The 12,881-nt window shown below is 39.8% G+C and overlaps 1 protein-coding gene across 1 annotated transcript in view; it reads left to right on the top strand.

Annotated features, from left to right (window-relative positions):
* The window catches only part of NUP205 (nucleoporin 205), a 50,310-nt gene extending 38,500 nt beyond the window's left edge, over window positions 1-11,810 (top strand). Inside the window, exons 31-43 of the mRNA XM_056847418.1 lie at window positions 367-515; window positions 1,733-1,924; window positions 2,355-2,476; window positions 4,196-4,334; window positions 4,523-4,649; window positions 4,843-4,919; window positions 5,985-6,113; window positions 6,276-6,402; window positions 7,372-7,538; window positions 8,088-8,211; window positions 9,260-9,388; window positions 11,035-11,108; window positions 11,653-11,810. Coding sequence (XP_056703396.1) covers window positions 367-515; window positions 1,733-1,924; window positions 2,355-2,476; window positions 4,196-4,334; window positions 4,523-4,649; window positions 4,843-4,919; window positions 5,985-6,113; window positions 6,276-6,402; window positions 7,372-7,538; window positions 8,088-8,211; window positions 9,260-9,388; window positions 11,035-11,108; window positions 11,653-11,805 — 1,709 coding nt within the window. The 3' untranslated portion in view covers window positions 11,806-11,810. The remainder of the gene's footprint in view (window positions 1-366; window positions 516-1,732; window positions 1,925-2,354; window positions 2,477-4,195; window positions 4,335-4,522; window positions 4,650-4,842; window positions 4,920-5,984; window positions 6,114-6,275; window positions 6,403-7,371; window positions 7,539-8,087; window positions 8,212-9,259; window positions 9,389-11,034; window positions 11,109-11,652) is intronic.
* The last annotated feature ends 1,071 nt before the right edge of the window (window positions 11,811-12,881 follow it).

Here is a 12,881-nt window from a genome sequence, read left to right as displayed (position 1 = left end):
CCCTTCCCTAATCCAGCCTTTGATTTCATCTGTGTTCATGCAGATTGTAAGGACCAAAACTATGAATAAATTTCCTACATTTTCTTTTATCATGGCATGTTCCCACTGAATATATCTTCTGCCCTTTTATTTAGTGTCTTTTCAGAAACACATTTTCCCTCCAGGTTCTTTAACAGTTTTCTGATCACTTTTTGTTCTGACGTAAAGATTTTTGGCAAGAAATACCTGTACGCATGTGATGATTCTAGCTAAATCATCAGTTTACAATGTTTGGGTCTATGCATCTTAAAAGACATATGAACTGTATAACTGACTAGTTGTTTGGTAGCTCTTATCCCTCTCAATCTTTTTTCCTTTTCTTTATAGCCCAGAAAACTATGTGGGAGCGTCTAACAGCTCCTGAAGATGCTTTCAGTAAATTGCAGCGAGAAAATATGGCAATTATTGAAAGCTATGGTTCCGCCCTAATGGAGGTGGTTTGCCGAGATGCCTGTGATGGCCATGAAATAGGGCGGGTAAATGACACTTTTTCCTTTCCATTTTAGCAGGCCAGCTGATAAACTGGATTTTTTTGATGTTGCCATTTGAAAGATTTATAACATTTATTGAAAGAAGGAATCTCTTGGCATTTTGAGGGGTTTTTTTTTTAAAGGACCAGTGAGCTGACTGAAGATAAGGCAGCTTCACTATGAAAAACATGTGGCAGCCACCAAAAACAGCACCCACATTTCTGGTTCCCCCTTCATAATGTATAGTATGCCCCCTGATGTCATAAATTTCATTAACAAAAGCAGGCTGTGATGTTGGTAAATACATATTATCAGGATGTCGGGATAGATAAGGCTGCTAATGTCCAGGTGGGGCCTGGAGATCTCCCAGAATTACAACTTATCCCCAAACTAGAGAGATGGCTACTTTGGAGAGTGAACTCGATGACATTATAACTCTCTAAGGACCCTCCCCAAACTCTGCCCTCCCCAGCTCCACCTCCAAATCTCCAGGAATTTCCCCAACTGGAGTTGGCAACCCAAGGAACAGATAAGTTGTATTAACCAGTTATGAGTGTAGAGGAGGGGTAGGACATAGGTAAAGTTGATCATTCTACCTAGTTTGTTTTTTTAGTTTAAAATGTACACAGTGGATTTTGTTTTTGGCCTGCACTGAGATTTTTTTTAATTGGTTGTTTAGTGAAAGAGCTCTTTTAAAAGGAATAATCAAGGGATGTAGCACAACCACCAGCACCACTCTCCTCTAAAAAGCTTTTGCCTTAATGAAAAGTTTTTTAAATCGGGCAGATGCATTCAACACTGAGGAGCATTTCCTGATGCAAATGATTTTACTAAAAATGTCATTAATCAATAATCAGACTTAGCTGGCTTTTCATTTTGCCTGCTCTGATTTTTCTTGGAAATTAGCACAGTAGCAGCCTGGCAAAATAGAAAGTGGGCAACCATTTTTCTGAACCCTCCCCCTCAGGTAATATTTCTAATTACTTTTCAAATAGAGAACACACTACAAAGTTTCACTAGTTGGCACTTCCTTAGCTAGTGTACACTACCAGGTGTTTTGTGTGGTGAGTCACCTAGGGAAGAAATCTTCAGTTAAATAGGTTGAGGAAGCAGTGTACTGAATTAAATCAGAGTTTGCATGTATGAATTGATTCCTTCTAGTTAGAAAATAGATCACCTTTGCACCCTTGTTAGAGAACTGAATCAGTCTCTCTCTTTTTCAGATGCTAGCTCTGGCCTTACTTGATCGCATTGTTTCTGTGGATAAGCAGCAACAGTGGCTGGTGTATCTCTCAAACAGTGGCTACCTGAAAGTGCTTGTGGACAGCCTAGCAGATGACGACCTGAAGCTACAAAGCTTGCTCACACCCCAGCCCCCTCTCCTGAAAGCACTGTACACCTATGAGTCAAAAATGGTAAAGCCCAAGGGTGGTTCATGGTTGCTTGTAGAATACTGAGTTATTCTTTGAACCAGGATTATTTAAGAGAACCTTGTTAAGTGGTAATCAGGGGTTTTGTCACAAGTGCCAGCTAAATGGTTTGCATGAATCCTTGCAGCTATTTGAGCCCATTCTAACTAGGTGTTGCATTTCAGGGATTTTGTCTTTAAAAATCATGTGCTGGTTTGGGCAATAGCTCAGATATTCTCGGAGAATGCATTTTAAAGTATGTTAGTTTGCACATAACACAAATTTAATTTGTGTCTTCTGTTTTAATCTCAGTTGTATTTTTTTAATGTAATCGCTCACTGAAAGAGAGAAGAGTTGAGGAGTAAAACACTTGTAAAGGCTGGTTCTTGCTGTATGACCTGCCTTGGCTCATTTTACCTTTTGTGATGTACTCCAGGCATTCCTGACCAAAGTGGCCAAAATACAGCAGGGAGCACTGGAGTTGCTAAGATCTGGCGCGATTGTGAGGCTTGCACAGTGTCGAGTGTATGACATGCGACCCGAAACAGATCAACAGGGGTAAGTTCCCCAACACCCACAGAACTTAGCCTTAGAGCTATCTCCAAAGCTGTCAGTTGATAAACATGAAAAATACATCCTAATGTAATTGTTTATTGTGCATTTAATTGTGAGAGCCAGTGTGGTGTAGTGGTTAAGAGAAGTGGACTCTAATCTGGGGGACCGGGTCTCATTCCCCACTCCTCCATATGAGCAGTCGGCTCTAATCTAGTGAACTGGGTTGGTTTCCCCACTTCTCCCCACGAAGCCTGCTGGGTGACCTTGGGCCAGGCACAGTTCTCTCAGAACTCTCTCAGCCCCACCTTCCTCACAAGGCATCTGTTGTGGGGTGAGGAACGAAAGGCAATTGTAAGTCGGTTTGAGACTCCTTAAAGGTAAAGAAAAAGTGGGGTATAAAAACCTACTCTTCTTCTGATACTGCCTCAGGAACTTTTTGTTGAGAGACAGCCTAAAAGTGCCTTAATAATATCTAAATGTTGAGCATTTCATATTATTTAAGAGAGCCACTGTTGTAAGGTGGTTGGAGCACTGGATTGGGTTCATGTCCCCTGTCTGCCACGAAGTTCACTGGGTGACCCTGGGACTGTCTGTCTTAGTCTAACATCTCACAGGGTCGTTATGAGGATAAAATAGAGTTCAGGGAAGCTGTGTATACTTCCCCAAGCTCCTTGGGGAAAGGGTGGTTAAAATGCAAATACAGATTTTTATTCATTAGTTAAATTAGTTATTCTGCCAGGATAAATCCCATCTCAGTAAACATGAGTAGTTAATAGTGCTGCTATATTTTTCTTTTTGTTTTCTTTTGATGTAATTGCATTATGTTGTTACACATTTTCTTTTTTTGCTTTGTTTTGGTCTCTTATTTACAAGGAAAATCATATCTTTAAAAACACCAAAAAATAACAGTGCTGCTGTGCTAGAGTTGGTAGCTTTTTGCTCAAATATCATTGAGATATTTAATATTTGGTATCAAAGTATACAAATTCTGCTACTTTAAATTAGCAGAAATTGAAATACACGCTAGTCAGCATGGTATTGTTTTGTGATCTTTACATAATTGCCACAAAATCTGGAACTTTTCGATACAACGTGGGAAGATCATTCAGTACAGTTTCATGTATTTAACTCTTAAGGCATTAGTCTGCACCAAAGGCTCAAGGCAGAAATAATAAACACTAAAATAACTGGTTAAAACAATTGTCAGTGTCTTGTGTTTGTGCTACTCGATTCTGATATTTTTTTCCAATCAGCATAATGTTCTTAACATAGTACTTTCACTGCTTCCCCCCCCCACCACCACACACTGTTAATAAGCTAAAATTTTGATGCAGTGGATTGAGTCCCCATTAAAGCTAAGCAAGTGTCATTTTGGTCAGAGCTTTGAGCTGAGATCACTGAAAGGACTGCATAAGCCACTCTGCTGTTCCAGGGAACAGTGGAATAGATTTTTAAAAAGCAGAGCAGTGTTTTGCATGCTTAGGATCTGAGGTTCAGCCCCCAGCATCTCTAGTGAAAAGATAGCAGGATAGGGAAGACTGCTTACTAAGGCGAGATGCTGCCGGTTAGTGGGAGTAATATCAGTCTGGCTGGATCAGTCGCTTCAGTTTAAGGCTACTTCCTGTGTTTATATATGTGTTTCCACATATAAGTTGTTTCTACGCTTCATTAAAGCTACCAGTCAATTCTTCTCCTTTTGATTTGTTTCCCTGCCTCCTTCAGAATATTTGGAATGAGAGAATCTCCGGTCTTCATTCCTGCCCCTGTGGAGCGTTACCGCCAGATTCTTTTGCCAGCTCTGCAGCTGTGCCAGGTGATCCTCACGTCTAGTGTGACACAGCATGTGCAGGCTGCAGGACAGGTAAATCAGTAGGCAGGAACTTCCACTGATGCTGTTTACTGTTGTCGCTGCTTCCCGTGGCAGGGCTGCTGGGTGCGTTTTTTTTTCTTGGTGTTATGTCCTGCCCTCTACCCTGAGACGTTGCTTGTAAAATTCTTAATTGAATTTTCAACTTAATTCTATATGTTCTGCTTTTTCTTTTGGTGCAGGTTTTACAGTTTTTAATATCCCATTCAGACACGATCCAGGCAATTTTAAGGTGTCAGGAAGTCAGTGCAGGATCCTTTCAAGAACTGGCCGTATTGACTGGGATACTCAGCAGAGCTGCTCTGCCTGGTGAGATATTTGGCAGCTTCTCTTATTGGTTTGGGCATAAACATTCCATTAACAGCCTTTTTGGTTTCTTTATGTCTTTGTATGTTGTTGTGAATGGTTCGGATCCACTCATTTTGGTTGCTGGCATTGATTGTTTGTTCCTTTTTCATAATTATGTATGACATATATATATATATATATATTATTTCTTTAGGTGTGCTAGGTGACTTGGATATTGATATTAATGAAGGGATGCAGATTGAATTACAAGGACATATAGGGCGGTTTCAGGTAAACAGTGCTATAATTACAGCATTTGCTTTCTGTTCAATAGTTTGCATGACACCTTTTTTCCCTAATATATTTTTATTGTTATCTGATGGAGAGGCATTTCCTGTACTGTTTATAAAATGTATTTGCCATCCAAGAGCCCCGTGGCGCAGAGTGGTAAGCTGCAGTACTGCAGTCAAAGCTCTGCTCGCAACCTAAATTCGATCCCAATGGAAGTCAGTTTCAAGTAGCCGGCTCAAGGTTGACTCGGCTTTCCATCTTCCCGAGGTCGGTAAAATGAGTACCCAGTTGCTGGGGGTAAAGTGTAGATGACTGGGGAAGGCAATGGCAACCACCCCGTAAACATAGTCTGCCTAGTAAATGTCATTATGTGAAGTCATCAGGTGCTTGCATAGGAGACTACCTTTACCTTTATTTGCCATCCACCAGGATTGTAATCATCATCAGCACAAAAAATAAATCAGACACTTTAATATAGCTGTAAACTAAGATCTAAGGCAAATCATTAAAAATAAACACTAAGGTATTGGAGAGAGAAACTACATTGTAATTTAAGATTTTGATGGCAGCAGCCTGTAAGATGTTCACAATGTAGCATGTGTTTGTATGTCATGGAATTACTGGAGAGTAAAATACATGAGTTATTTGCTAGTCACGGAGCATTAAGCTAAACACACATAGGAAGGTTTCTATTTTTCTGTGAACAGAAATGCTTTGTTTGAATGGGATTTCTTCCAGTACATGTGGGATGTCTTCATAGAAGAGAATTGGGAAGCCTTGGTATGTATGGAGAGCATGTACTTCAAGAGTCACAGCCAAAGTATGGACTGTTGTGACATTCATAAAATGCACTGCAGTATTTTTTGGCAACACAAGGCTTATGTTCTTATTTGAGGTATATACCATTGATTTGAATGGGGGAGGCAAGAATTTGAGGCTAATATGACAGTTCTTAGAAGTACCCCGCTACAGCTATTTCTTTAAATAAATTATCAACAATAACAGAGAAACTATAATTGACAGGCAAAACCAATCACCAGTTTGTTTACCTTCCTTTGCCACCAGCGCCAGTGCTTGAGCCTTCTGACACGGTTTAGTGGCTCAGATAGACTTCGTCAGTTTAAGTTGCAAGATGATCATGCGGAAGGAGACAGAGTGAATAAGAGGGATGAAATGGAGCTGGCCATGCAGCAGGTGAGATCTTGCTTTGTAATGTAACAAAGGGTCCTTTACTCCAAATTTTCAAAATACTGTTTTCTTCTTTCTGGATCATTGCTCTAACAGTCATGACAGAAATGACTTCATCCACTGGTTGTCTTTGATTGCTATTAACCCACACTGTTTCTTCCCCTGTAGATTTGTGCCAATGTGATGCAATACTGCCAGTCACTTATGGTCCAGAATGCCCCTGCATTTGAGCACACCATTTGCCTGTTCACTCCCAGCCTTTCTGAATCTGCCAATCGAGATGGACCTCGACAAGGTGGGTTTGTGGTTTTACTGGTGTGAGGTATATTCTGGAAGCTGGACAAAGTTAACAAACCCTCACGTGTTTTCTCATAACCTGAGATTACATTTGTATCACGTTGCAAAAAGCTGCTTTGATCTGATAACATGCCCTTTGAAGGATTAGTGGTGAAGTCAGAAGTTGTAGTAAAAGTAGTAAAGCTGATTTGTTTTATATGTGAAAACAGTACATTTTACCCATCTAGCAACTCTTCTTGAACCTATCCTTCAAAGGGCATGTTATTTCCCTGATAATGTTGGTTGCTTCCAAGTGTAAAGTAAGCATTCATGCAGACAGAGGAGTATGCTTTTTCATTGTTATGCTTTTAACAGCAATCTGGGCAGCTGAATGCCAGTTCACATAACTGTTTGAAATGGTAGTTGGCAAGTGAGGTGATCTATTATGTCAAAGCCCTCATCCTGAACAGGTCCATTTTCCACACAATACACAGCTTCATTTGCAATAAATGTGTCGCCCAAGCAAGCTATTTTATAATCAAACATAGTAGCACAGTTTATCTTTGGAGGCATACGCATTTATGCTTTCGTAACAGAGTTTCTGTTGAAATATAATCCTAAATCTCCAGGTGTGGCATGATGACAAAACCACAGACATTTCTCCAAAAGTTTAAGTATGTTTAGTTGGCCAGGAAGAGGGTCAGAAGTTGGCACTGATCCTAGAATCAAAATGGAATTAAAAGTTATGACTGCTTGTTTGTGTGGTTCAAGATATTCAGTTACCTGCAGAACAATCCTAAATGGAGTTGCACCCTTTTAAGCCCATTGATTTCAGTGGATTTAGAAATGTGTAATTATGTTCAGGATTACACTGCTAGTGTACGGTTATTACCACTTGTGTTAAATAATGGTCAGGTCTAGTATAATAAAGCTTAGTTTTTGTGGAACATGGGATGATTTCATTAATGTGGATTGTAATTTGCTTTAGACACACAAACTCCAGCAATCCAGTATTGGCGACTGCCTGGCCTGGGTATAATTGTCTACCTGTTAAAACAGAGTGCTAATGACTTCTTCAGTTACTACGACAGCCATCGTCAGAGTGTTAGCAAGTTGCAAAATGTGGAGCAACTACCACCAGACGAAATAAAAGAGGTAACTACCTTGGTTCTTGTGTATCTTCAGTGCTGAGGCAGGCTTACTTCAGATTTATTGTAATGGCCTTATATATTTGCCTTTTGTGCTGTTGAGCTATAGTGCAGTTGAGGGGGGAAATGAAACTGGTGACTGCAATTTTATGTTGAAGTTGAGAAAAACTTCCTGATTTTTTTTAAAGATCTTGATATTTACTGATTCTTATGAGGGTCACTGTGAGATGTGCATTTTGAGATTAGACAGATGAAAATGCTTTTACTTTTCTAGACAATAAGATGAATAAACTAGAATGTTTCTCATCATTTGCAGAGTTATCATGCTAATTAAAAAATGGTTTCTCTGAATAGAAGTGCAAAACATTTCAATTTGATGAACAACATAAACAATCCAGAATTGTAAATTAAATGTCGTAGCCTGTTCTAGCATGGGATGTCAGACTTATTTATGCATATGGATGTTTGACAGGGGAGTTAATAGAATTCTGCAAGGCTCTTATACTTTACAGTGATTAGGCTACCAATATTTGCTTATATTTTATTCTTCCTGTAGCTCTGCCAGTCAGTTTTGCTTGCCGGAGTGGACAAAATTTCAACTGCCCAAAAGTATATTGTAGCAAGACGGCGTTTAGTGAAGCTAATAAACAATCGAGCCAAGTTACTTTCACTGTGTTGCTGTATCCTTTGATGGTTATAAAGGTTTTTTTTATTGCACTGAGGAAAATTTATAAATGTTTAATTTTAACATGATAGCGAAACATTATTTCTGGTCTTGGCAATAAGAGCTGAGAACTAGATAATTAAATCCAGCGTGAATGTGGCCTTGTTCCCCTGCCCTCACTCCCTTACATGCTTCTTTAGTTGTTCTTGAACTTGGCAGGATTGTTCTTGAACTTGCTAATTATTTATCTGACCAATTTGTGGCACTTGGAGACAAACTATTCAGATATGTAGGTAACGATGAGCTGTACTCTCATGGTTCAACTGCTGAGCTACACAGCCCTTCAAATAAATCAGATTCTGGGTTTGAATCATAAGGAATTTCAGAATTTAATAGTTCCCCTGTTTACCTTACTGTGAAGGTTTCATAGTGAAACATATTGGAATTCCTAGAGAAAAGAAAAGTTCAGTTCTTCTTTAAGTGTGGTTTAAGTGTACTTTTTAAAAGATGAAGTTTATTGCATCATGTTTAATGCAAAACTACTAAAGATTCTTAAGCTTTTGGACATAAGTATTTTTTATTTTTCTAACTTTCTGGGTGAACAGCTGTAGCAAAACCACACAATAAACTTCATTAAGGCCTACCAAAACACAACACAGTGAACACTTCATCAGGCTGGATGATAACCAACATTCTTAACTATTTTGACATACATAATTGCCAGCATAAGACAGTGTAAACAAAAGATGTACATCTTTGTCTTCTAGACATGATTTGAAGGTTTTCATGAAAAAACACCTGCTATGAAGTGTGCTTCTATTTGTGCAAGTGCTCGAGGATTGCTGCCTGAGTAATCTGGAACAATGTTAAATGTGGCTAGTAGAAGGTGATCTCTAGGATGTGCATATGTGGAATGTTGTTTGTTAGTAATTCCATTGAGGCTGCATGCATAACATTCAATGCGTACATGGTATTTTTTTCACATCCACACCGCTCTCCAAAGAGAAAGGTACAACTCCAGAGAGGTTCTGTAAACTTTGTTCTCCTTTACTTGAGGTTTGCAGATATTATAGAAATGTGCCTTTTTATTCTTTGGCGGCATCTGGAACACTATCTGCTGTACTGCACCCCAGCAGATTCCCAAGATTCTCTTTTAGCTTCCAGGATTCCATTGAAGAGCAGAAAAGTTCAAGGTAATATTTATCAAGCTCCATGGCATTCTTTTTAAAAAAATAAATTTTATTCATTTTTTATGCTCCATGGCATTCTTGTGGCATTAAGCTCTAGGCTAAAAAACTGAATGGTTTTTAGCCTGCTTTAATGTGTATCGTAATAATTTTTTCCCTTGGTCAAAACACAATTTTACTTGAGTTTAAACATTTTGTGGTTAATGATGCTGCAGATTGTGTGGCGTTGCAGTACTGCAGGATAAGTAAAAATGCTTGCATTGGTTGGGGAAGGGATGTGGCTCAGTGGTAGAGCATCTGTTTGGCATGCAGAAGGTCCCAGGTTCAATCCCCGGCATCTCGTTAAAGGGACTAGGCAGGTAGGCGATGCGAAAGACCTCTGCCTGGACAATACCGACTTTGATGGACCCAAGGGTCTGATTCAGTATAAGGCAGCTTCATGTGTTCATGTGGTTGGACTGATCTTCATGGAGTCAAATGTAAACTTTACAATAATGGTCAACAAGTAGTATATTGTTAAGTTCTGCTGGGCTGATATCTTCCCTCCAGGATAGACAGAAGCAGCAGGATTTTGTAGGAACTAGTCAGGTAACCTGAGACTAGGGAGAAGGAAAAGAGAGAGACCACAGCAGGTTAAAGGGGGCCAGTGTTGAGAAATTCAGCCAGCATCTAGGTTCCCTGCAGCCCATTCCTCCTTGGCCTAAAAGAGAGAGCTGCTCTTTCATGTGTGTTTACACAATCCTGTCCTATCTAGCCCCAGAACATGTGCACTTATGCTCACAGCTGGTTTTGGATTATGGAAGCCTTCTTGATACCACCTGCTGAAATTGATTGCTATTTCACCTACCTGAACAGGTTAGGCTCCCACCAAGATGAAGGTACTAAGGTCTGGGGTGGTGCTGATGCAAAAGGAACTTAATTTTGGTGTTGCCGGGGATAAGCAAATTCTTTCCATTTACTTTTGGTTTGGGCTACTTTTAAAAAAGGTAAAGGTCCCCTGTGCAAGCACAGGGTAATTCCTGACCCATGGGGTGACGTAACATCCCGACGTTTCCAAGGCAGACTTTGCGGGGTGGTTTGCCAGTGCCTTTCCCAGTCATCTTCCCTTTACCCCCAGCAAGCTGGGTACTCATTTCACCGACCTTGGAAGGCTGAGTCAACCTTGAGCCGGCTACCTGAAACCAACTTCTGTTGGGATCGAACTCAGGTCGTGAGCAGAGCTTTTGACTGCACTACTGCAGCTTAACACTCTGCGCCATGGGGCTCCTTGGACTACTTTTAACCGAGTTAAAACTGAGTTTGGGGAGGGGCTGTGGCTCAGCGGTAGAGCATCTGCTTGGCATGCAGAAGGTCCCAGGTTCAATCCCCAGCATCTCCAGTTAAAGGGAGTAGGCAAATAGGTGATGTGAAAGACCTCTACCTGAGATCCTGGAGAGTCACTGCCGGTCTGAGTAGACTTTGATGAACCAAACGGTCTGATTCAGTATAAGGCAGCTGCATGTGTTCATGTGAGTGTGATGGTTTTGCTAGCCAAAAGAACAGAAGTTATTGATACAGCAGTTATCGCTGATCCCCATGTTAATACTGTTACTCGCTGTCTTTTTGAAAGTTTGTTTTGAACATAAATAACTGTTATCACTTTTATTTCCAAGATTCCTTCAGTTCAGATCCTAACTTGGATTTTAGAAGTGGATTGAGTAGAGTGAGTCAACATGATATCGATCAGGTAAGATCCTTTAAATCAGAAACAGTAGTTCAGTGATGTGAACCTCTCAATGTAAAGTTATTTGTTGTTGCACATAAATACAGTTGCAGTTCCTAAAACTGTACTGGCTCATTCCATGATGGATATTTCACATCCATTAAACGGAAGAAAGGAGAATGAACCAATGCATTCTTTCTTTCCCACCTCCTTTCCTGGATATTGATATGATTCAGTTGGAGTTGAAATAACTGATTAAAAATCGTATTTTGTAAACGGAAACAATTCAAAATTAATTTTAAAACTATGGGGGAAGGCTCCTTGTACCAGAGGCTCTGCACTTAGCTGAGTGGAGTGGTAGGTACAACCCAGGTTTTGACATTGATAAGGTGACAGAACATAATTTACACTTGTACCTTAATGATGGTGCCTATGTACATAGAGTGTTTGGGGTTCTTAATTGGTATATCCTTTCAAATATACCCCCCGGTAGCATTATTTAGACTTGGAACTAGGAACGGTGATTGTTAAAATAGGCTAATTACACCCCCCTTTCTTTCTCCCTCAGCTTCAGATTGAGGCTACCAACAGTTTTGGGGAATCATTGCAGAAGAAGCTCCTTGACATTGAAGGCCTGTATTCTAAAGTTCGGTCACGCTACACTTTCATTCAAGCACTTGTTAGACGCATCCGTGGTCTGCTAAGGATATCAAGGACATAAAGAACTTTATGTTTGTGCCTCTGACATTCATAAGCAAAGAATTGGGGCCTCGCTGACATTTTGTAGAAGTGACATTTTCTAAATTATGATCCAGGTTATTTTGTATTAATTTTTCATTTAGATTTGTGTTTTCCTCCAATTTTCAACTATAGAAGAGAAAAATAAAGCTTTTTTTAATTACTGTCTTTCAGTACTAGAATAAAACAATTATTACTGAAGAGGGGTTGACTTGCAACAATTTTTACGCTGGGTAAAATCTGGAATGCTTTGTACCATTGCTAAACAGAAATCAGACAAAAGTTAAGCTCATTTTTGCCAATTTTACAACTCCCAACTACATTTCACATATAGTGATAGTATTCTGAGATGGACTGACTCAATAAAGGAAGCCACAGCCTTCAATTTGCAAGATCTGAGCAAGGCTGTCAAAGATAGGACATTTTGGAGGACTTTCATTCATAGGGTCGCCATGAGTCGGAAGCGACTTGACGGCACCTAACACACACACACACAGTATTCTGAATGTTGACTTTGGGAGGTAAAACTCAACTTTTTTCAAAAGGCAAATAGTTGAGTTTTGTTTAATACATCATGTAGGAAGTGTTGTGAGATGCTATCAGAACTAAAAAACAAGGTCGGCTAAATACTCTTAATTTCTCTGACAGTGGTGTTTAATTTTAGGTATGTATTCACTTCAAGGACAGCTGTGTTCCAAAATTGGCTAATATGTTTAAAGCATAAAACCTTTAAAAATATTAAAACCTGACCTTCCTATCACCCCATCCCTGTTCACTAAACACCAATAAACATTAAAGTCTTACACTGCCTCTAAAAGATACTAAGATGGTCTTCGCCAAGTTTCGTCTCAGCAACCCTTGATCTTGACACATAGGTATTAGTCACTCTGAAAGGCTATGATTTATTTGTGGGCTAGAGAAAATCCCCTAAGTATTTTGGGCCTAAGCCAGGGAAGGCTTCTTAGTTGTCATATCCACTTACCTGAAGCTGGAAGGCAATGTAGACATTTCATTGTCTGGAGTGTTATTCCAGTTATCTGCTGTCATAAACCCCCACGA

The sequence above is a fragment of the Euleptes europaea genome, chromosome 3, assembly GCF_029931775.1.
Source record: "Euleptes europaea isolate rEulEur1 chromosome 3, rEulEur1.hap1, whole genome shotgun sequence".
NCBI classification, from domain to species: Eukaryota; Metazoa; Chordata; class Lepidosauria; order Squamata; family Sphaerodactylidae; genus Euleptes; species Euleptes europaea.
Note: the sequence above shows the minus strand (reverse complement) of the source record. Positions and strands in the feature narration are given on the sequence as shown.